The 21610-nt window shown below is 37.9% G+C and overlaps 4 protein-coding genes across 4 annotated transcripts; 1 reads left to right on the top strand and 3 right to left on the bottom strand.

The window, feature by feature from the left end:
- Positions 1-2399: 2399 nt before the first annotated feature.
- LOC124456963 lies at positions 2400-3846 on the bottom strand. Its single transcript, XM_047007264.1, has 2 exons — positions 2457-3846; positions 2400-2407 (listed from the first exon to the last, which is right to left on the bottom strand). The coding sequence occupies exons 1-2, from the start codon at positions 3505-3507 to the stop codon at positions 2400-2402; spliced, it is 1059 nt and encodes a 352-aa protein (XP_046863220.1). The 5' UTR covers positions 3508-3846.
- Positions 3847-9756: 5910 nt separating this feature from the next.
- Positions 9757-11553, bottom strand: LOC124456962. Its single transcript, XM_047007263.1, has 2 exons — positions 11242-11553; positions 9757-10317 (listed from the first exon to the last, which is right to left on the bottom strand). Exons 1-2 carry the CDS (start codon positions 11425-11427, stop codon positions 9757-9759), a joined length of 747 nt encoding a protein of 248 aa, XP_046863219.1. The 5' UTR covers positions 11428-11553.
- Positions 11554-12209: 656 nt separating this feature from the next.
- Positions 12210-13528, top strand: LOC124456960. Its single transcript, XM_047007262.1, has 2 exons — positions 12210-12557; positions 12599-13528. Exons 1-2 carry the CDS (start codon positions 12210-12212, stop codon positions 13526-13528), a joined length of 1278 nt encoding a protein of 425 aa, XP_046863218.1.
- A 3168-nt stretch (positions 13529-16696) lies between these two features.
- On the bottom strand, positions 16697-17083 carry LOC124456959. The gene has a single exon (XM_047007261.1). It carries the CDS (start codon positions 17081-17083, stop codon positions 16697-16699), a length of 387 nt encoding a protein of 128 aa, XP_046863217.1.
- Positions 17084-21610: the final 4527 nt, after the last annotated feature.

Below are 21610 nucleotides of genomic sequence, written 5' to 3'. Positions count from 1 at the left end.
ACGATTGTTTAAAAATCCTATTGAAGCGAAAACAACTAGCAGTAATACACATTTATATTATTTAGTTCAATACACATCTGGTGAGGTTCTGGAGCTTATGCGAAGTTGCTTGTCAATGGTCTTGAAGAAGGATATCTGGTTGCAAGGAAACTTTTGAAGGTGCACTTATCGTCAAAATTATAGAATAACTGCGGCCTACTTACATCGAATAATTGAGGTACACCTAATCAGAGCTGAAGATGGCAAAGCACTTTGAAGACTCTCTGTATTGCTTATCAGCTGCAAAAACACACTTAAAGAAGTAGGTTACCTCCACAAACTTGACAATTTGGATAGTTAGCAAAATATTATCAGTAAATTTCCTTATTCTATGAGACAAAAATGACATGACATAGCAGACGATAAAATAAGTAATAAGAATAGAGAGGTAACTTTCGAAGACATCGCAAGATTTTGTTGAGGTGAAAGCTAGAGCATTAAATCATCCTATTTTCATCAAGATTTATAAAGATTCAAAAGATAGAATTGCTTAAAAGGGAAGTCAGACCCCAAAAAAACTTTTTATCAAATGAAAGATTTTATTTTTACAAACCATATTCCAAAGTTTGAAAGCTCCAATCAAAATTATACCGGAGATATGAAACCACAAAATTATGAAATTTTGCTGTAAAAGCTGCAGCCATTGTATACATGCGAGCGAAGCCGCGATCGAGCAGCGGCTTCCGTTCTTGACGTCACTGCGCGGTAAGGAACTTTCAATCAACATCACATAACACATAATCATTTGTGAAAGCTCTCTGTATTTATTATTTTAAACTTGCTTAATAAATAACGTGATGGATACGAATGATTCATACGAATTTTCAAGTGATCACTCTGTTGTGAGTGATACATTTCCGGAAAATGAGCAAATCATGGCGTACGAAAACATGATTCAGCCTTACTCATATGAACCGGTTGAAACCAACTTGCGCGAGAAGACGATTCGCAAGGAACGAGTGCGGAGTCTTCAATTGAATCTGGCTCAAATAGACTTCAAGATAAGTACTGGTAATAGTTATCTACAAATATTTGATTTTTTTTTTCATTAAGTGTACGGAATATACGCCAAAGTCAAATCCGTAAATGACTTTCTTCTTTCAAGGTGTACATGCGGTCATTGTCAAATAATGGACAGACATGAAGAATGTATATGTTGCAAAGAGATTGCTGCTTGCAGGGATATTAATGAAGAGTCAGCTGAATTCGAGGGTATTGATGTTCCAGAATTTATCACTGACAACCCTGTATTCCAAAATTTATGTTTAAATTACTGGGTATTGAGATTGGCGTGGAGTCAATACAAGCAGCAGTATGGGAAAAGTGCTTTTGAAGGACCAGAGCATAAGAGGCAAAGGCATGTTGCTTACAGACAATTTGTAAGATGGTGTTGGGGAATTTTGGGAAAAGAAATAAGGAATCCTTTGCCATCTTGTGCTGTTTGTTGTATTCGGGCACATTTCCCTCCACCTAGTCTAGAAGAAGATTTTGTATTTAAAGGTTTTGAATTTGCTGATGAGTGATGCAGGTATAGTTTCATTATTTTTTCTTGCCCATCCTTGACCTATGAGCATATATCACTTCCTCTTTACTTGGCTTGGGTACATTAACAATGTTTTTGGGAATGTTACTTAACCTTGCTGTTAGAATTTGATGGTCATATGAGGCAACATTTTCCATTAGGCTTTGCACAAAGGAAAATGATTTGTTCTCTGTTATTGGTTTGGCTATCCATTTATTACGGCCTTTTGGAAAAACTATTTTGTATCTGGAATTGCCATTTTTCAACTGAGCTTGTTTTCTTTCAGTGTTTGAATTATGATCAATCACAGCCAATTGGGTTCTTGCAACCATGCCATTGTATGAAAAATGAAGGCGTTTTGGAACATATTTCAATAGTAATGAATGGTACACTTCCAGGTTGCCAGTGTGATGGAATTCTGTAAGTTTTGTTATGTCTTTCAACAATTTCTTGTTCAAAACGACATCTTCTAAGGCAATGTAGTCTGCAAACCCTGGTGTTAACCATTTTGTCTTTCTTTCTCTCCTCCTAGAAAGCTTCTCGTGTGAACACTTCCTAAAATACTTACCACTTTTCCATCGGTGTATGTTTATAACATGATTCAAAATAGACACCCACTTTTCACATAGAATATCAGCGTTTCCTTCACATGTTTGCGCACACCACCACAGATGGTTCGACACTGACTGAATCCACTTTTGAAGGGAAGCATGTTTTTTTGCTTTTTTGGTAAGCTTTTTTGTTATCCATTTAGATAAATGCCATACATCATATTGGTGAATAATATGAGGATATTTTTTCTGCAGCTCTGATGTTATTTGGATGTGGCGATCTGTGGTCAATGATCTAATTTGGATTTTTTCACCCATGACATTATTCAAAGATCTCTGGCAACCTTCATTCTCCATTGCATTGGAAGAAGACACTTCAGATACCTGTATCAAAGAAAAATCAACAATTTTCCCACTGTTTTCTTCCATCAGCGTGTATGTGCCATACTTTGCATTGTGACCTGGACTATCACATCTTCCATCACCACATAAATCTATTGGTATGTCTGCCTTGGTATATTTTTCTATTATAGTTTTTTGCTGTTTTCTATAGGTGCTATTAATCACTGGAAAGACAATTTCATCCTGCATATTATAGAACTGGTCCTTGTTCACAAAACCTAAGTTCAAAGCATTTGCAAATTGCTTCAATGGCTCATATGTTGAACCAATAAAGATTGTTGCTGCTGGTATCAAAACATTTCCAGCTGGTTTATTGTGCAACATAGGCTGTGACTTCCACTTGAAGATATGATTTTTGTGGCAAATTGCCTTGTACATCACCATGCTACCCACTGTAGATTTTTCAATCTCACATATGGAAGAACAAAATTTGCATGATATGAACAACTCATCTAGCTTTCTTTCAAAAACAATGAATTTTCTCTCTGTGTTTTGCTTATCATCATCCGATTCATTGCTGGAACTTGGGGAAGAACACACATAATCTTCATCACTACCATCTGACAGATCACTTTCAGTTGAGCTTTTATCTATGGTATTCACAGTCTCCTCATGCTCTGAACAATTATCTTCCCCACATGATGCATTCTCAATCTGGGTGATGTCATGCATGATTGGTGGTATAACAACAGAAGCTAATGGTAGGTTTGACATTGAATGTGCACTATTGTTCATGGGACTAGAGGTTTTTGAAAAGTTACTGTATTTTATTTTCCTTCTTGGCTTTTTCCTCTGTGCCAGTGTCTGAACTGCAATACTGCGTGTTGAAATCTTTTCACACTGTGTTTCAGCATCAACACTACTTGGAGTATCACTATCACATAGTACTGCCACACTTCTTCCAGCAGAAGTATCTATTTCTGGCTCTATCTCAGTCATGGTCATGGACAATGTGAGTGAAGAGTCTTCAGCATCACTGGGTTGTTCAAGCATACTGGCTAATTCCTGCACATTGTGGAATTTAGATTCATTTAATTAAAAAATGTTTCAAGTGTAATGTTCAAAAGAAAATTTTAATATAATGATCTCACTTATATATATCAATACATACTTATTCATGCTCAAGATAAATAATATCAAAAATTATTCTGTAAAAATAACATTAATGGGCTACCTCTTGCATCGCTTTTCTTTTCTGCCTCTTGAGGATTCCCGCTCTGGTTTACGCTTTAGAAAGGGGAATATTGAAGGGACACTACCGGGTTTTAATGCTTTTTTTGCTTTCATTCCAAATAAATCTTTCAGGGAACCTTCAAAACAATCTGGCGTGAAATGCGCTGCACACATAGCATGAATTAGGTTTAGGCAAATTATCACGTCGAATTCGCCCTAGCCACATTTTACGAATATATTGATCATTTGGCAAGCGATGGTAAGATATTTCACTTCCTTTGGTTTTTGAACAATTAGTGCAACCGGTACCATACAGTAAGGCATATTTATAAAGAAAGGAAAATAAATATCGAGAGAAATACGCATCGAAGACTTTGTGTTTGTTTTGTATATGAAATTTTGAGCGCTATCGCGCTCACCGCGCAGTGACGTCAAGAACGGAAGCCGCTGCTCGATCGCGGCTTCGCTCGCATGTATACAATGGCTGCAGCTTTTACAGCAAAATTTCATGATTTTGTGGTTTCATATCTCCAGTATAATTTTGATTGGAGCTTTCAAACTTTGGAATATGGTTTGTAAAAATAAAATCTTTCATTTAATAAAAAGTTTTTTTGGGGTCTGACTTCCCCTTTAAGATCCTAAAGGTCCTCGAGGTAGGTATGCTTTCTGAACAATTGGAAAGTACGCTGGAAACGATCAATCAAATATGCTTGAACTCGAAACTGGAGCTGAAAATTTTCTTAGATGTCCAATGTGTCATGGTAATCATCGGTTATCTCGATGTGATATGTTCAAGAAAGAAACTTTTGAGAACAGAAAAGGAATAGTGCAAAAAAAAGGGTCTGTGCGATAATTGTTTCCTATAAGGTAATATTGCTAGAACTATCCCAAAAGATATTTCCTATAAGGTAATATTGCTATAAGGTAATATTTCCTATAAGGTGTACTAGCAATATTTCCTATAAGGTAATATTGCTAGAACTTGCCCAAACTTGTTTTAAAGGCAGTGGAGAAGGTATGTTGTAGAAGTAAAGGCGGTGTAGTAGAAGAACAGGCATGGTGGTGGGATCAACGAGTCAGCGAAGTGATTGGCGCGAAGAAGTTGGCATTTAAAAGGTGGAGAAAGTCGCGGACTGAAGCAGATAGGATCGATTACATCCGGTTCAAGAAAAAGGCGCGAAAGGAGGTGGCTAAAGCGATAGAAAGGCATCAGAAAGAGCTCGTAAAAATGCTGGAGAATGGACGAAAAGCGTTGTTTAGAACTGCTAGAAGAAGCAAGAACGAGAGGAACGATATTTTGGGTGCTCCCAGCGTGCAGAACCACGATGGGGAGTTGAAGGTGTTATTGGAAGACAGGTTAGAAGTGTGGAGGGCGTACTGTGACCGTTTGATGAATGTAGAGAATGAGTGGAATGGAGAAGTTGAAGCGGATGAAGTTTGGGGCCGTGGAAATAGTGACTGTTGATGAGGTGGCGGAAAGATGAAGAAAGGAAAGGCGAGGACCGAGTGAAGTGGGTAGCGAAATGTTGGACAATGAACTATGTGTGAGAGTTGTGTAATGTAGCGAACGAGGTTTTGAGGGGCTCAAAGATGCCGAGTACATGGAGAAAGAGTCTAGTGGTCCCGCTGTACAAAGGAAAAGAGCAGCGCGGTATGTGGGAATTACAGGACTATTAAGGTGATGGAGCATGCGTTGAAGATAGTAGAAAGAGTGTTTGAAAGAAGGTTGAGGAAGTTGTTCGGATGGGGAAGAGCAGTATGGATTCCTACGGGGAGAGGAACGACGGATGCGTGTTTTGTGTTGAGGCAGCTGCAGGAGAATTTTGGAGAAGGACAGAGAATTGTATATGGTGTTTGTAGATTTGGAGAAGGCGTTTGATAGAGTTCCGAAAAGTGATCGAGTACGCGCTGCGTAAGAAAGGTGTGACAGAGAATATGGTTCGGGCAGTTATGGAGACTTATGAAGGTGTAGAGGCGGTGGTTACGGAGGAAGGTGTTATATCTGGTGTTTTTGAGGTAAAAGTTGGTGTTCATCAAGGTTCAGTCTTGTCGCCGTTACTGTTTGCTTGTGTGATGGATGTACTGACAGAGGAAGTGAGAAGAAAAGGGATGCTGGTGTTTGTTGTATGCAGATGACATTGTCTTGGTGGCGGAGTCGAAGCAGAAAGTGATGGAATGGTACCGAGAATGGAAAACGGCAATAGAAGTCAAGGGACTGAAAGTGAATGAGGCAAAGACGAAGGGCATGAGATGCTCGAGGCAGGTGGAGGTGAAGGACAGTGATAAATGGCCATGTGTGTGTGGGGGAAAAGAGGAATTCGATAATGTGTGGAAATGCAGTAAGTGGGTTCATGGAAGATGTTCAGGTGTCCGTGGTGCATTGACAAGAGTAATTGATTTTGAGTGCGGGACGTGTCGAAGTGGTGGACGAGTCGCGATTGAACGGTTTGAACTGGGTGACGTGAGTTTGGAAGGTGTATCGGAGTTTAAATATCTGGGCGATGTGTTAAATGATGGTGGAGGGTGCGAGCAAGCGGTGAGGAACAGAGTTCAAGCAGCGTGGTGGAGTTTTAGAGAGTTGTCGGGAATGTTGTGCGGAAAGTCGACTTCGTTGAAGCAGAAGGGAGAATTGTATAAGGCATGTGTTAGAAGTGTTTTGGGATATGGAGCAGAGTGTTGGGCGCGAAAGCAGAGGACCTGAGAAGATTGGCGTCGACGGAAAGGAGAATGCTTAGGATGATGTGTGGTGCGTTGATGGATAGGATTCGAAGTGAAGAGATTAGAGAAAGAGTTGGTGTTGAGTGTATCGAGAATTGGGTAAGACGCCAGCGTTTGAGGTGGTTTGGGCATGTGGAAAGGAGGGAAGAAAGTGCTGAAATTCGTAGAACGTTGCATATGAATGTTGATGGAGTCCGCAAACGAGGTAGACCGAGAAAGAGATGGATGGATGCTGTGAACAGTGATATGAAGGCGATGGGTATAACGAGAGATATGGCGAGAGATAGAGACGTTTGGCGTGGAAAAATTCATGGACCGGTCAACCCCCCTGGCGGGGATTAATACTGGCCGGTATACAAATGTTGTTTGTTTTCTTTGTTTGTTGCCCAAAAGAGCTTTTGCAAGTATTTGGGATGTCAAGAGAAGCATTCGCATCCTATAGTTGAGAACTTTGCTGTGGAGAGCCCTTCATTACATAAGGCTGTTCATTACATATGGAAAGAACACTAGCTATTAAGCCCATTAATGTAGACAAAATGATCTTTGCGGAAAAGGAGATAGTGAGATACGTTCAATCTACAAGTTTTCAAGAAGAGCTATCTAGTCTTGGCAAATCAGTTGTAACGGCTAATGCCAACTTACTGTATCAAACAAAGACGATCTCTATCAAGAAGTCAAGCAGGATTTACAAACTTGACCCGCAAATAGATGATGATTTGTTGTGTGTTGGTGGACGACTCAGAAATGCACCTCTTTCAAAGGAAGCTAAGAACCCTTAGATTCTACCAAAGAGCCATCACATTTCAATATTGAAAGTCCACCATTACCACCTTATATCGGGGCATTCTGGTTTGGAACACGTTCCCTCCCTCGTTCGAGAAAGATTTTGGATCATTGGAGCAAGGGAACCTTGAGAAGAATTTTATACAGATGTGTCAGTATCAAGAAGCGACAAGCACTAGTCAAAAGTGGCAGACCTCCCAATTCATTGAGTAACACAAGATCGTCCAACTTACACCTTTGTTGGTGTAGATTGTTTTGGTCCCGTAACTATAAAGCGTGCAAGAAGTTTGGTGAAAAGGTACGGAGTATTATTTATGTGTATGACAATACGCGCGATCCATCTGGAAGTTGCGTATAGCTTTGACACTGATTCCTTCTTCCAAGCCATGCACCAGTTCATCTCTCGAAGAATTTTGTCAGTGGTGAGAAAGAACTTTGCATTGCGATATTGGCTTGGACAAATACACCAATTTCTTGTACAACGTAATGTGAAATCCATTTTGTTCTTGTGCAAAGCCATTTGTGATTGCCCTATTAATAGTTTTATTTGTAATTTTTTAGCTTATAAAATATATTTTTACACACCTGCTATTCGTCAATCTGATCTTCTTAATTCAGACTCAAAAATTTCACTGTAATGTACTCTTTTTAACCCAAAGTTCTCATCAGACCTTTTTTGTCCAAGAAAAATTCCATGATAAGCCATTTCTTTAGAATATTGGTCTCTGAATAAACTAAGTAGCCTCATGCAATATTGCTTGTCGCTCAACATTATTCACAAAATCTGGTGAGGTCAACATACTGTCGGTGACTCCGGCAGGTAATTCTGCTTCATCCTTGCTCTATTCATCTTGAGAAAGATATGCTGAAGATTGATCTTTGTAAATAGGCATTATTGTGCCATAACTAACTTCATGGACAAAATCATGTAAACTGCAAAGCCAATTTACATCTACAAAAATTCCTTCATCTTGATACAAAGCACTGTTGTTTACTAACCAACAAGCAGCTTGCATTACTTTGTTTGGTCTAACATTCAAAGATAAAGCAGAACTTTTATTCTGTAATCGTCATTTCAACTGAACTTTTATTGTTCCGGTATCATCTGAAAGTCTTGGTAGCATTTACACAGTATTGTTCACATCAGCTGACATGTTAACTACATCTCCCATTATCTTAAGTTAACCACCTCATGGAGCTTGTAATATCTTCTGAAAGGCCAAAAGAGGAACAATGAGTCGAGACTCGAGTTCAAGTGAGATTTTCTGGGATTTTCATTCCGTTTGCAATGGCGCAAGGTGGAACACTGTACTTTTTGAAATGGTTTCAACAGGTGTTTGAGAACAACTGCCGAAATGCATAGTGTTTCTTTCTAGCTGTAAATAACGGTTCCTTTGAATTGTTGGGTTAGTTTTCTGGTTAAAACAGTTATTTTAAGAACTATTACATTGTTATTATCAACATTCACCATGGTATTTGCTATTTTGAAATCCATCTTTAAGTTTGTCAACACGACAAAGTCTCTGTTTCATTATTTAAGAAAGCGCTATAGTGGTGATCAGGTTCGTGACCTGAATATATTGGTGAGACTTATGCCCGGCGCACACTAGAGCTCTCAGCTGAGCTGAACGTCACTTGTAGCTCTTGGCGTAAGCCGTTTCCTCAAGTGTGCTGTGTCGTTTTTTGTGATTCTGGTCACACGTGCTGGCGGCGTCGGATATTCAACATGTTGAATATTTTTGGCAGGAGTGAACATTGCCTCACAGTGTGCGCGCAATCTGAGTTGGCAGCTCAGCACTTAACAGCTAATGCACATGCGCAGTTTGCGTTGTTTTTATTATTACACTACTAACATGGCGAATAAACGAAACAAACGACAGCACCATGGCAAGCACTAGTAGTAGTAATGAAAGCCATGATTCGAGTTCAAGCTCGTCTGAAGACGAAGAGGCTTTGCTTTGCTTATTATTGCTGCGAAGAAAACGAAGACGCTTAAGAGCAGCCTGTCGAAAGACCTGGGTAAAACCTTGGATTTTGCGCAGGCAAACACAAGGAGCAAGTGAGAATATTGTTCGTGAATTGAACTGCGAAGATCCAGAAAAATTCAGGCAATATCACCGACTTGACAGAGACACGTTTGAAGAGGTTTTGACGATAATATGTCCTTTAATTGAGAAGAAAGACACCCACCTTCGGAGCGCTTTAAAGCCTATCGAAAGACTGTCCGTGACATTACGTTTTTTAGCAACAGGTTTGTCCTTTTTGAATTTGTGTTACTAGGCCGTATAATTTGTCCTTTATTAGTTGATGAATTTGTATAAAGTGAAATAATATCTATAGGTGAAACATTCAGAAGTCTTTCTTTCCAATATCGAATCGGTGAGAGAACAATATCTGGAATTGTGGAAGAAACCTGTCAAGCTTTGTACGAAGTTCTAAAGGGCAAATATTTAAAGGTATAATATTGATTTTGTTACATGAACAACTATAACACTGAAAAAAATACTTTTACACTGTTGGGCTTGACATAAAAAAGTTTCGACAAAATTGTTTGTCTACAGAGATCATTTAGTAGTTATCATCTCTGTAAGATGCACTGTTCTCCCCATAAATTGAAGGTGGTGGGCTTGTCAACATACCGGGTTGCATGACGGGGTGGAAGTAGTTTCTCTGGGGTTGTGTCACTGTTTGGGTTAGGGAAGGTGGCATCATTGTTTCTAGGGATAGTAATCCAGCTTGTGCTTGGAAAATAATGTTGCTTATTTTGTGCTGTGCTAAGTGGCCTGTTCGACTGTCTAATTCAGACAATGCTTGTGCAACATAATTTCCAAAAGCTTCAAAAATTGTATTATTCTTTTTTTTTCCTTCTCGTCGTCTTTTATTCTTGTTTTCAATTGACTGTGACAAATTTTGTAGCAAGTGAAACTCTTCTTCAGCCTGTTTTCTTTTGGATGAGGTTTGTTTTCTAAGTGGTTCATTTGTAGATGTTGCAGGCATTAGGTCATTACCTACTTCCTCTGTTATGTTTGTTGGGCTACCAGGAGGTGACGGGTGAAGTGATTCAGCTTCACATTCATTGTCATCAGCATTAAAACTCATTTCTGATATTGGAGTATTACCTCGTGATTCCTGAAAAAAAATATTTTATTTTTAGACACCCAGCAATAAACAAGATTGGCTACAAATTGCATCAGATTTTAATAGCAAGTGGAATTATCCATGCTGTTTAGGGGCCATAGATGGAAAGCATATTGCTATTCAACAACCAGCAGATACAGGCTCAGAGTTTTTCAACTATAAGCATTTTTTTAGTGTGATCTTATTGGCCATGGTTGATGCTAATTATAGATTTGTTTATGTTGATGTTGGGGCAGCTGGTAGAGCAGGAGATGCTAGAGTTTTTTCTGAATCAGCTCTGAAAAAAGCACTAACAACAAACTCATTACATCTTCCTGATTCAATAGAATTACAAGGGATATCAACTACGATATCATATCATGTTGTAGGAGATGATGCCTTTCCTTTAAATGCTCGGTTGATGAAACCATACCCATATCGCAATTTGGAGAAAGACAAGCGTATATTTAACTACAGGTTATCACGAGCTCGTAGAGTTGTTGAAAATGCCTTTGGCATTTTTGCTCATCGGTGGAGAGTATTCTTAACAACCATTAAACTATCTCCTGAGAAGGTCACAGACATAATTTTTGCTGCCTGCTGCCTACATAATTTAATGGTTGATAAAAACAAAGCCAGGTACACATCAGCTGTGGACCAAGAAAAAGCAGATCATACATTGTTGAGAGGAGCCTGGAGAAATGAAAAAGCTTTAAGTAGCATACAACCGACCACCCTCCACAATGCACCAAGGGATGCCAAATTACAAAGAGATCTTTTGGCAAATTACTTTAATGGCTATGGATCTGTTCCTTGGCAACACAATATGGTTGTTTAGCCATACTTTCATACGTGTGATGTTCATAATAAAGTGTAAATTATTTCTTTTTAAACTGTTGTATTATTTAACTGTCCAAAACTTCAATACAAACTTACCAAATCAATACTTGAAACTGAAGCTCGCGTTGCAATGTGAGGTGTTAAAAACTGAAGCTTTTCCAGTAGCCATTGAGTTCGTTTTGTCTGGTTTTTTCTTGCACTCCCACTTGGTGGAGGCTTCTTTGCTTTACTAAAGCTATTTCTTAGTGCTCTGATTTTAGCTTTCACCCATTCACCTAACATGAATTTGAAAAATGTTTAGTAACTTGTTATATCCAGATGGTGCTACGCATACCAGTCACATCACCTGCTCAAGAAACATGAAATGACAAATATATATTTTAAAATACCTATATTTTATTTTGGATAGAACAATTTCGATATTTCTCTTACTTGTAGTTGCAAGTTTTTCGGCCAGTTCTTGGAAGGCTTTGTCACGCAATTCTCGATTTTTAAATTCTGGGCAGCGTACATCATAAAGGCAAGGATAATCGGGCCAAAAATCTGCCAATTTATCTTCCAGCATTGCTTCAGCTATTATTGAGCTGTTTGCCGCCATGTTAGTAGTGTAATAATAAAAACAACGCAAACTGCGCATGTGCATTAGCTGTTAAGTGCTGAGCTGCCAACTCAGATTGCGCGCACACTGTGAGGCAATGTTCACTCCTGCCAAAAATATTCAACATGTTGAATATCCGACGCCGCCAGCACGTGTGACCAGAATCACAAAAAACGACACAGCACACTTGAGGAAACGGCTTACGCCAAGAGCTACAAGTGACGTTCAGCTCAGCTGAGAGCTCTAGTGTGCGCCGGGCATTAGGGGTAAGGTTCGCTCGGTTGAGAGCAGAGTTTCTTTTCTAGTCGGTTGTTTAAATACAGGGGTCGTTCCTAATGATGTGACTACTAGGATAGCAAGGAGTAGGGCAAGGCATAGTTTATATATGGAAAGGGCTTTTCTGATAGATGATATTAATAGGGAGAAATGCAAATGTGATTATTTAAAGAGTTGTCTTGTGAGACAAATGGTGGTTGTTAAGGGTTTTCTGTCAAAGTATGATTACATATGGTATTGTGTGTATTTAGGAGATATTAGATTAAAAAAATGGACTGTTGAACTGGCTAACGAAGAGAAATTGAAGCGGCTAACACGCGACAGATACGATCACATCGATGCTGCTGCATCACATGTAACAAATATTTTGTCGTATCAACTCTCTGCAGTCGAATTAGATGTACTATCTAGAGGTCCTAAGTTTGGAATTCCCCCCAGTATGTTAAATAAAGAGGATATATTTTCTGAGTTTGAAATGTTTTGGTCGCAGTTGGGAAAGTTTAGACAAATGATAGCGAAGCAGTGCCGGGCTTTAAGAGTAAACTATCAAGTCTAGCACACGTTTATTCTGAATGCAAGGTTGATTCTAAAGAATTTTCTGTTACAAAAGAGCACATGATCGCACTATCTAATTTGAAAAAGAATAAGAACATTGTTATATGTAAACCAGATAAAGGCTCTCATGTAGTAATTCTAGATGGACAAGATTACAACAGCAAAATGCTAAATATTTTGAAAGACAACAACAAGTTCTGCGGGCTTGGAAAATTGCCAGAGTGCGATAAAACTAGTACATTAGAAAGCATATTGCAAACACTTCTTCTAAACTTGAAAAAATCAAACCAAATTAATGAAACATTTTATAATTTAGTCTGCCCAACGGGGGCAGAGAGACCACATATGTATGGTTTGCCAAAAACTCACAAGGAAGGCGTTCCACTTCGACCAATTCTAGCCAGACAACTGTCAGTGGTACTTTCATCTGTTTTGGAGAGGTTTTCAACATACGCTTTAAAAGACTCTTTTACTTTTACTGATGAGCTTAAACAACAAAATTTTTCAATGTATTCTAATCTAACGATGTGTTCTTTCGATGTAACTAGTCTCTTCACTAATGTGCCCTTAGAAGAAACCATTGAAATTTGTGCTCAAAATCTTTTTTATTCGGACATGACTTTGCCGGACATGTCTGAGAATGCCATTAGAGAACTAATGATGGCTGCCACAAAGGGTATGGAGTTTAGTTCTGATGACAACATGTATAAACAAATTGACTGGGTGGCTATGGGTTCTTCACTTGGACCGGTTCTTGCGAATATTTTTGTTGGCTATCATGAATGCAAAATGCTTGCATCTTCAGATTGTCCGGATGTGCTGTGGTATAAGCGTTATGTGGATGACACCTTTTCCTTGTTTCACAACGATAAAAATCGTGAACTTTTTCTTAATAAACTTTGCTCTCTTCACCCTGCACTAAATTACACCTCTGAACTAGAGTCAAACAATTAGCCTTTTTAGATGTTCTTGTACACAAACGCAATGGTGAGTTATTAACAAGCATTCATCGCAAAGCAACTTTCACTGGTTTGTACACACGCTTTGACTCTTTCTCTTCGCATGGAGAAAAGATTTCTTTAGTGAAGTGTTTGATAAAGCGAACGCATAGATTGTCCTAAAGAGAGTTTATTGATAGTGATCTTATCTCACTGAAGAATATTTTTGTGTTAAATGGATATCCGGAGAAGTTGCTAGACAAACTTTTCTTATCCACTAATAGTGAACAGAATAAACTTTTCGGACCGGCCAAGTGCCCTGTTTTCCTTAAACTTCCCTGGATGGGTAAGGCCTCTAATGACATCGAGAAGGAAACTAAAAATGTCACTGAGAGTTTGTTTTTTGGATGCAATGTGGTCTTTATATTCTCAAAAAGAACTATTCTTCCACCCACTCCCAAAGAGTCTCTTCCTGCTCAAATATCAAGCAATGTAGTCAACGAGTTTAAATGTAAGATGATGCTCGCTATGTAGGTAGGACTTCCCAAAGGTTGAGTGAAAGAATAAAACAGCATGTACCAGCTTCTGTCAGAAATAAAACTGTTCCTTAAACTACCAAAACGGGGATAAAACTACCAAAACGTGGGTGTAAAAGTGAAAATCCGATTCTATGTGATTCAGCGATTGGAAAACATCTTTTAAGCAACACTCGCTGTGCCAATGCTTATTCTGATGAAAACTTTAAAATTATTAAAAAATGTCGCTCGTTATTCCAGCTAGGCGTCATGGAGTCGGTATTAATTAAATTGACTAATCCTGTCCATTGCCGACAAAGGGTTATGTATTTAATCTGTCTCTGTTTTAAGTGTCATCTCTAAAAATAGGGATGACATTGACCTTTTGGAACATTATAAATATAGAACATTTGGAGGTTCTCATTTAGCAGATGTTGATACCTGACGAGTAATATGCCGAAATCCATAGTGTCTCTTTCTAGCTGTAAATAACGATTCCTTTGAATTCTTGGGTTAGTGTTATGGTTAAAACAGCTCTTTTAAGAACTATTACATTGTTATTATCACCATTCGCCATGGTATTTGCTATTTTGAAATATGATATTTAAAATAGACAACAAATTTCTTTATAGCTAACATTTTCAGCATACTTTCTGCCATCTTCAGGGCGAACGGAATAAATATAGGAAGTTTACATGATATGTTATAGTGATAAAGCGGAAGTATTGAACAGTTATGAAAATTATTTAAAGTTGAATAAGGTGTTATAAAATGTATGTGTTAGGTTTTATCAAAGAAAAAACTCACAAAGAAAATGAATAATATCTGATAAAGTAGTAATTGCTATTTACAGGTCAAAGATAGTGTTAAGATGTTGTATTTGTTTGTTGAGGTTAGGTTTACGCTTCTTGATAAAAAGAGCTTCTCTGAGTTTAAGGGCAAAAGTGTGAGCTGTGTCTAAGATAAGGAAACAGGATTGTGTGTAATTGTTTTTGCAGTGTTGTGACGAGAATAAGTGTCTGAATATGTCCGTGGTTTCTGTGTTCTTTAATCTGTGTGGAAAGGTGGCTTGTGGTCTTCCCAATGTAACTGGAATCACACCCAGCACAAGAAAATTTATAAACCACATTGGATTTTAAAAGAGTGGGAATAGGATCTTTGAAGTTTTAAAGTGAGTTTTGAATTTGAAAGATGAAAAAACTAGTTTGATGTCTGTGCAGTAGCGTTTTATTCATCATCATCATCATCATCATCAGCCGTTCACGCCACTGCTGGCAGATGGCCTCCACAACTTCTTCCACTCGATTCGGTCTGTAGCTCTCCTCATCCAGGTCTTTCCAGTTTCCTCTTCGATCTCGTCTCTCCATCTTCTCTTTGGCTTTCCTCTTCCTCTGGTGCAGTTTCTTGGGTACCATTCTGTTGTCAATTTGGCCCATCTGTTGTTTTCCATTCTTGCCACATGGCCTGCCCATCTGCCTTTCATTTCTTTTGCTGTTTGGATGACATCTTTCACCCTGGTTCTCTCTCTGATTACTTCATTCCTGATCTTGTCTTTTAGCCTGATATTTAGTATGCTCCTCTCCATGCTCCTTTGTGTGACTGCCAGCTTCCTTGATTGGTGTTTTGTGCCCATGTTTCTGCTCCAGATGTCATAGATGGTAAAATAACAGTGTCCATTATTTTCCTCTTCAAACTGTTTGGGATGTTCTTCTCCTTTAGAAAGTGACTGTATTGCCCGAATCTTCTCCATCCGACATTGATTCTTTGATTGACCTCAACACTGATTTCATTTCTTGGTGTTAACATTTTTCCAAGGTATTTGTACTCCTCCACCTCCTCCAACTTCTCTCCATCAACTGTGATCCCTCTTCTTTGCTTCCTCCTTGCGATGTCATTGCACATGATCTTGGTTTTTTTCTTATTCATTTTCATACCATCTTTCTTTCCTTCTTCATTCAGTTTCTTCAAAAGTTCTTGGAGATCTTCCTCTATGTTTTCAAACAAGATGATGTCATCTGCGAATCTTAAGTTGTTCATTACTCTTCCGTTGATGTTGATCCCTTTTTCCAATGGTATTCTTTTGAAGATCTCTTCAATGGCAGCTGTGAACATGATAGGTGACAGTGTATCTCCTTGGCGGACACCTTTCTTTATCTTGATCTTTTCGCTCAGCTTTTCTGTTCTTATTTGTGCTGTGCCTTCTCTGTATGTTTCCTTTATGCTGTTTATGATCTTTCCTGGTACTCCGTGTTTCTCAAGTGATTGGAATACTGGGGCATGCTTGATGGAATCGAATGCCTTTTCGTAATCTACAAATGCCATGAACAGTGGTTGTTGGTACTCGTTGGTTTTCTCGAGTATTTGTCCTGTAGCATGCAGGTGGTCTGCAGTGGAGAATCCTTTCCTGTATGCTGCTTACTCTGGGGGTTGATATTCATCCAGAGTGCCACTGATTCTGTTCTTGATGATTTTCATGAACAACTTGTAGATGTGGGATAGCAAACTGATGGGGCGGTAGTTTGCAAGATCTTTCTTGTCTCCCTTCTTGAAGAGTAGAATAATGATGGTGTTCTTCCACTCTTTTGGCACTTTTCCCGTCTCAATGGCTTTGTTGTAAAGATGCTGAAGTTTTTCCATTAGGATGTCACCTTCGGCCTTTATCATCTCTATCACCACAAGATCTTCACCGGTGATTTTCCGTTTTTCATCTGATGGATTGCTTTCTCCACTTCACATTTCATGATTACTGGAGTCTCTTCTGCTGGTCTCAACTGAATGTTTTGGGAGGGATCTTCGTACAGTGCCTGATAGAATTCTGCACATCTCTCGAGGATTCTTTTTCTGTCTGTTGTTACCTTTCCATCCTTCTCCTTCAGTGCTTGAATCAGAGCCTTCTTTCCATCTCCTGTTGTGCTCTTTTTCAACCCTTTGCCACTTTCAACTGCTTCTCTGATTCTCTTGGTGTTTGCTTCTCTCAGATTTTGTCTTGTTTTCTTCCTGATTGTCTTGCACAGTTCTGAACATTCTATCTTTTCTCTTGTTGTCACTCTTTTCATTTCTTAAGCAAGGCTTTGGTATCTGACTTCAGCTTTTCCTCTTTCCTGTTCATCACTTTTCCTGCAACCTTCTCTGCGCATCGCTTGATGGTATTGCTTAGTTGCGCGGCGCTTTCCTCAACGTTGTCAATCTCGTTTCCTAGAATTTCAAAATGGTTGCTTAATTCAATTTGAAATTCTTCCCTCTTCTGAAGCAGTCCTTTGATGTTGATTACGTGAATAGAAATTCAAAGCTATGAAGCTGCCAGAATTAAAAAGTTACCTGCAAAGTAGAGGAATAACCGTAAGTAGTTATCTGAAGCCAGGACTTGTAGCCATTGCATGAGCAGTGGAAAAAATGAACATTCCATTGATCCCACAAGTCAGTAAAGCCAAACAGCAAGTAATTTTAAGATGTCATTTGACCATCCATGACGTTGAGATGCATTTACAATTGTTTTAAATGATTTGAAAAATTCTCCCCTGTTCAGCTTGTTTGATATATTTAATCATCTTTTATATCATTCATCAGAATATGACAAGCAGGGTCTTGCAGCCTATAAGTTGTTCCAGAACTATCGTTTGTTTTACGATGGATAAGTCTTTGCTAACAGCATACAGGCAAGATGTTGGGGTCCATGTTTATGTAGGCAATGTCAAGCCTACAATTAAAGAAATGACTAAAGATGGTAAAGACGTTTACGATTTATGGTTTATATTGGTGGTAGAGATGGTGGATGTAAGCATGTATCACCTTGTATTCTCTTGACGACCTGCTACATTCTAGAGGAGAGAATAGAGTTACAAGTAAGGAGCGTAAATGGATTCAAAAATCAAGGCCTGATACAGCATCGTTCAAGCTAGAAGATCTTCAAATAAAAAAGTGGGACTTAAAGATCAAGAATAGAAAAGAAAAAAGATGAAGCATATACGTACAAGCAACACATTGACTATGACCCACGTCCATTTATGGATAGGGGACCCTGTTCACATGAACAACTTGTTAGTGTAATAAATTCCAAGGATGAAATAAAGAAGAAACCACCTATACTATCAATTTTGAAGAAATAACTGTATGGCATGGATAAAATTCTGGAAGAACATAAAGAATTACATAAACAATCATCCAAGCATGGAATAATGGAAAAAAAGGTAATGCAACACCTGAAAAGCAATCACCAAGTAAATGCAGACGGCTTTTTAGAAAGTATAATAAGTCTTTATAACTGTCTCGAAAGCTAAAAATATTTACACAAGGTAGACTTCTACTGAGAAACTTCAGACAGATGTATCTGCTCTCTTAAAATTGCTCACAGAACAAAAAGATGTTCCAACAAAGAGAAAACATTTGGCAGGTGATCCTAAAAATCCACTCGATTGAGGACTGAAACATGAGCAAAGTGCTGGGAGAGCTTACTATAGTGTTCAAGCAAATAAACATAAACAACTTAGTTTAATTTCAAAAGGCTTCATGATTTCAAAAGATACACCTTTTCTTGGTCCCAAAGAGACATTCCTGCAGCCTAAGATTGGTGGTAGATGGGAAAATGGCAAATTTTTTCTGCAAGAAAAGTCTCGTTACTTTTACAAAATTCAAGTGCTCATGCATGTTGCTGGACTGAAAGTGTGATTTACCAGTATGGACAGCAAGAGAAACTTTCTGCCACCAAGTGATATATGCTCCAATGTTTTTTGAAAAGATTTGTCTTAAGCTTAAACGATTTTGGCTTACCAAGGTTGTGCCACACATGTTCAAAAAATTGTGCATTTTGAAGAAGGTATCTTCTGAATGTACAAACGGTAAGCATTTAATTTAAGTGTTAAATTTGCAAATTTACTTGAAGCTAATTTGCATTAATGTTGCTTATGATAGGTTCCATAAGGATAAAGTATGGTCATAAACAAAATCCTGTGATCAAAGATGAAAAAAAGGGTAAAAAAACCTTTTTTTTTATGCAAAACAGGTATCACATATCAAGTATCGCGTGGTTTATTAAGAACCAGGCCGTTTTGACACGCTCCTCAATTTTTTCGTTAATATCTTTAGATGATAAAGTAACCATCTTGGAAAAAGAAAACAATGATCTGCTGATGAAGTCTGTCATCTTATTTGGGTTTGGTGTGTGAGAAGAAGACATCGACAGTCTACAACAAAAGGGATTTATCACAGACACAATCTTCTCTATATTAATGAGGTATATTCTTTATATCCAAGATTGATTGATTTTAAAATAGAAAATAGGATGATTACACTACCAAAGTAAATTTACTAATCCAGGTAATAAATAAATGGTTTGCAACCGGGAGTATTTTAACATTTTTCTAGATGTAGATTGTCCTAGATGACCGGGAGTATCGTCCAACCATTTACTTTATTACCTGGACGACCTACATCTACAAACATGTAACGATACTCTCGCGTTCAAACCATTTACTTTAAATTTACTAATGGTAATGAACTGTATAATTTCAATTCTAGTGATCATTGCTGTGAATACCCCATAGTACACACTTTATTCTATTCTGTTCTTGTGGGAGATCAAGAACTGAAAGTGAGAACATCAAGCAGTTTAAGTAACTGACAATGATTTTGCCCTTATCTTTCAAATATTCTACTTTTATACATTGTATTTAATGTTTATAGAGTAGAAAGAATCCAAGCAGCAGAACAATTTTTTAGTGCAAAGTTACTTGAAAAAGATTATGTGTTAGTGCCAATCAACAGAACGTGAAAATGCTTTAGACAACAAATGCAGCATGTTTTGCAAAAAAAATGTACAAAAATTTTTTATTCCATTAATTTACCCTACCCTGGTTTTTAGCCATCATTTCACCATGGTAGGAAAAGCAACATTTGCTATATTTCATGTGTTCCTTTAAAGCATATAATGTTACAATAGTAACCAATTTCATGTTTAGGCATATTCTTGTTCTGGACCCTTTAACCTGGGATAAAGCAGATAAGAAATCTACATTTAAACATATTTCACAGTAATTTTTTTCCATTGCACTATGCCTATGTCATTGCTAAGTTACTGTTGGATTAGAATTTTTACTTTTTCATTCAGAAGATATTTGGACTACACATTTGAAAATCACAACATCAAAAGAAAGCATCGTTCTTATCATAAGTTAAAGGTGAGCGCTTAAACCTTATCATGCCACCAATAAAATATATTGTGCAAATAAATCTTGCAATATGCATATTTGGTAGATCTCAAAGCAGGAAATCTCTTCAAATCTCTGCGCTGTTTTTGTATCATTTTTTATTAAATACTTTTTGAAGGTATTTATGGAAACTACATGTTTCTTCAAATTAGAGCTTAATACTGGCATTCTGGAATTCTGCGGAAAAAAAACGTGAATTCCGTGGAATTTTTGAAATCAGTTCCGCAGCTATAAATCCAAATTCCGTGACCAAAATAACAAATTCTGCGGGATATAATAAAACAAACAAAACTATTCTTTATCAAATTGCTAGTGTGTAAAACTGGTCTATTTTTAAACAGTGCCATGTGGTAAAATTTACATTACTTATACGTAACTATGTTTAACCGTAACAAGCACCAAAAGTTGTAAATGAAGCACTAAAAGTGATAATGTCCCCTACTGTCTGTAACAGGGCATTTTAAAATTTCTACAATATCAACAATATTAATCCAGCACTCGTCGTCGATTTCCGCCAAATAAAATAGAATGCGTTGCCAGAAGCCTTTACCTCCTTCAAAAAACGAACCTCGATTTCTTCTAGTTCTTGGTCTATATTCAGTATAATCCCACAGAATATCTTTGAACCGCTAGCTCTTGATGATGTAAACCTTACACGAACATACATTCCGATTGTAATATTGGAAAGTTTAATTGGCCCAATGCCCTGTTCATCTCTGCTTGCACCAGACGAAATTTCCTTTATTTTGTCCATACTAGTGCACTTATGTTCACTTCTTTTCTCTTTGCTGGTACCTACATTGAGATTCTTCAACTTTCTTTTGTTGCTGATTTTTTGTTTTGACTTACTCTGAATACCACTTCCGGCATTGCAAAGTTTACAGTTATGAAGTACACTACTTGATGTTTCCTGAATGGAACAATAGGATGGAAAGGTGCAAATAACTCTTCTGCATTCACTGCATTGGTGTCCATATGAGACCTCTTTCTGACAAAGATAACAATATTTCAATTCATCACCTGACTTCTGTTTTAGTGCGTTTTTAAGAGACATGCGTTTTGTTGCACCGCTGGAACTAGAAGCAATGGAATGGGGTGTATCTTTCTCTTGAGAACTGACTGACTTAATCTGCAAACTTTCATTGCCGGAACTGGAAGCAATGTTATGGGCGGTACCTTTGTCTTGATAACTATTGGGGCTTGTCGATTTTGTGGCAAGGTGCCAAGAAACTTTCTTGACATGTGTTTGTTGAGGACTTTCATTTTCCTCGTTAATGGAATTTTTCACCCTCAAATTCCAGTTAAGGAAATGTAATGCTTTGAGAGTTTGCTCATTTAAATTCCTTCTCTTCTGATCAAGAATGGAATTATATGTGCTGA

The sequence above is a fragment of the Xenia sp. Carnegie-2017 genome, unplaced genomic scaffold (genome assembly GCF_021976095.1).
Source record: "Xenia sp. Carnegie-2017 unplaced genomic scaffold, XeniaSp_v1 HiC_scaffold_6, whole genome shotgun sequence".
In the NCBI taxonomy this organism is placed as follows: domain Eukaryota; kingdom Metazoa; phylum Cnidaria; class Anthozoa; order Malacalcyonacea; family Xeniidae; genus Xenia; species Xenia sp. Carnegie-2017.
The sequence above is the reverse complement of the archived record's forward strand: the minus strand, read 5'-3'. Positions and strand labels throughout refer to the sequence as shown.

Coding starts and splice junctions, on each gene's coding strand:
- LOC124456962 (XM_047007263.1), bottom strand. CDS start 11,427: ATGTTAGGTGAATGGGTGAAAGCTAAAATCAGAGCACTAAGAAATAGC. Junction 10,318..11,241: donor CAGTTTCAAGTATTGATTTG/GTAAGTTTGTAT, acceptor ATTTTTTTTCAG/GAATCACGAGGTAATACTCC.
- LOC124456960 (XM_047007262.1), top strand. CDS start 12,210: ATGGTGGTTGTTAAGGGTTTTCTGTCAAAGTATGATTACATATGGTAT. Junction 12,558..12,598: donor AGCAGTGCCGGGCTTTAAGA/GTAAACTATCAA, acceptor TCTGAATGCAAG/GTTGATTCTAAAGAATTTTC.
- LOC124456959 (XM_047007261.1), bottom strand. CDS start 17,083: ATGAAAAGAGTGACAACAAGAGAAAAGATAGAATGTTCAGAACTGTGC.
- LOC124456963 (XM_047007264.1), bottom strand. CDS start 3,507: ATGCTTGAACAACCCAGTGATGCTGAAGACTCTTCACTCACATTGTCC.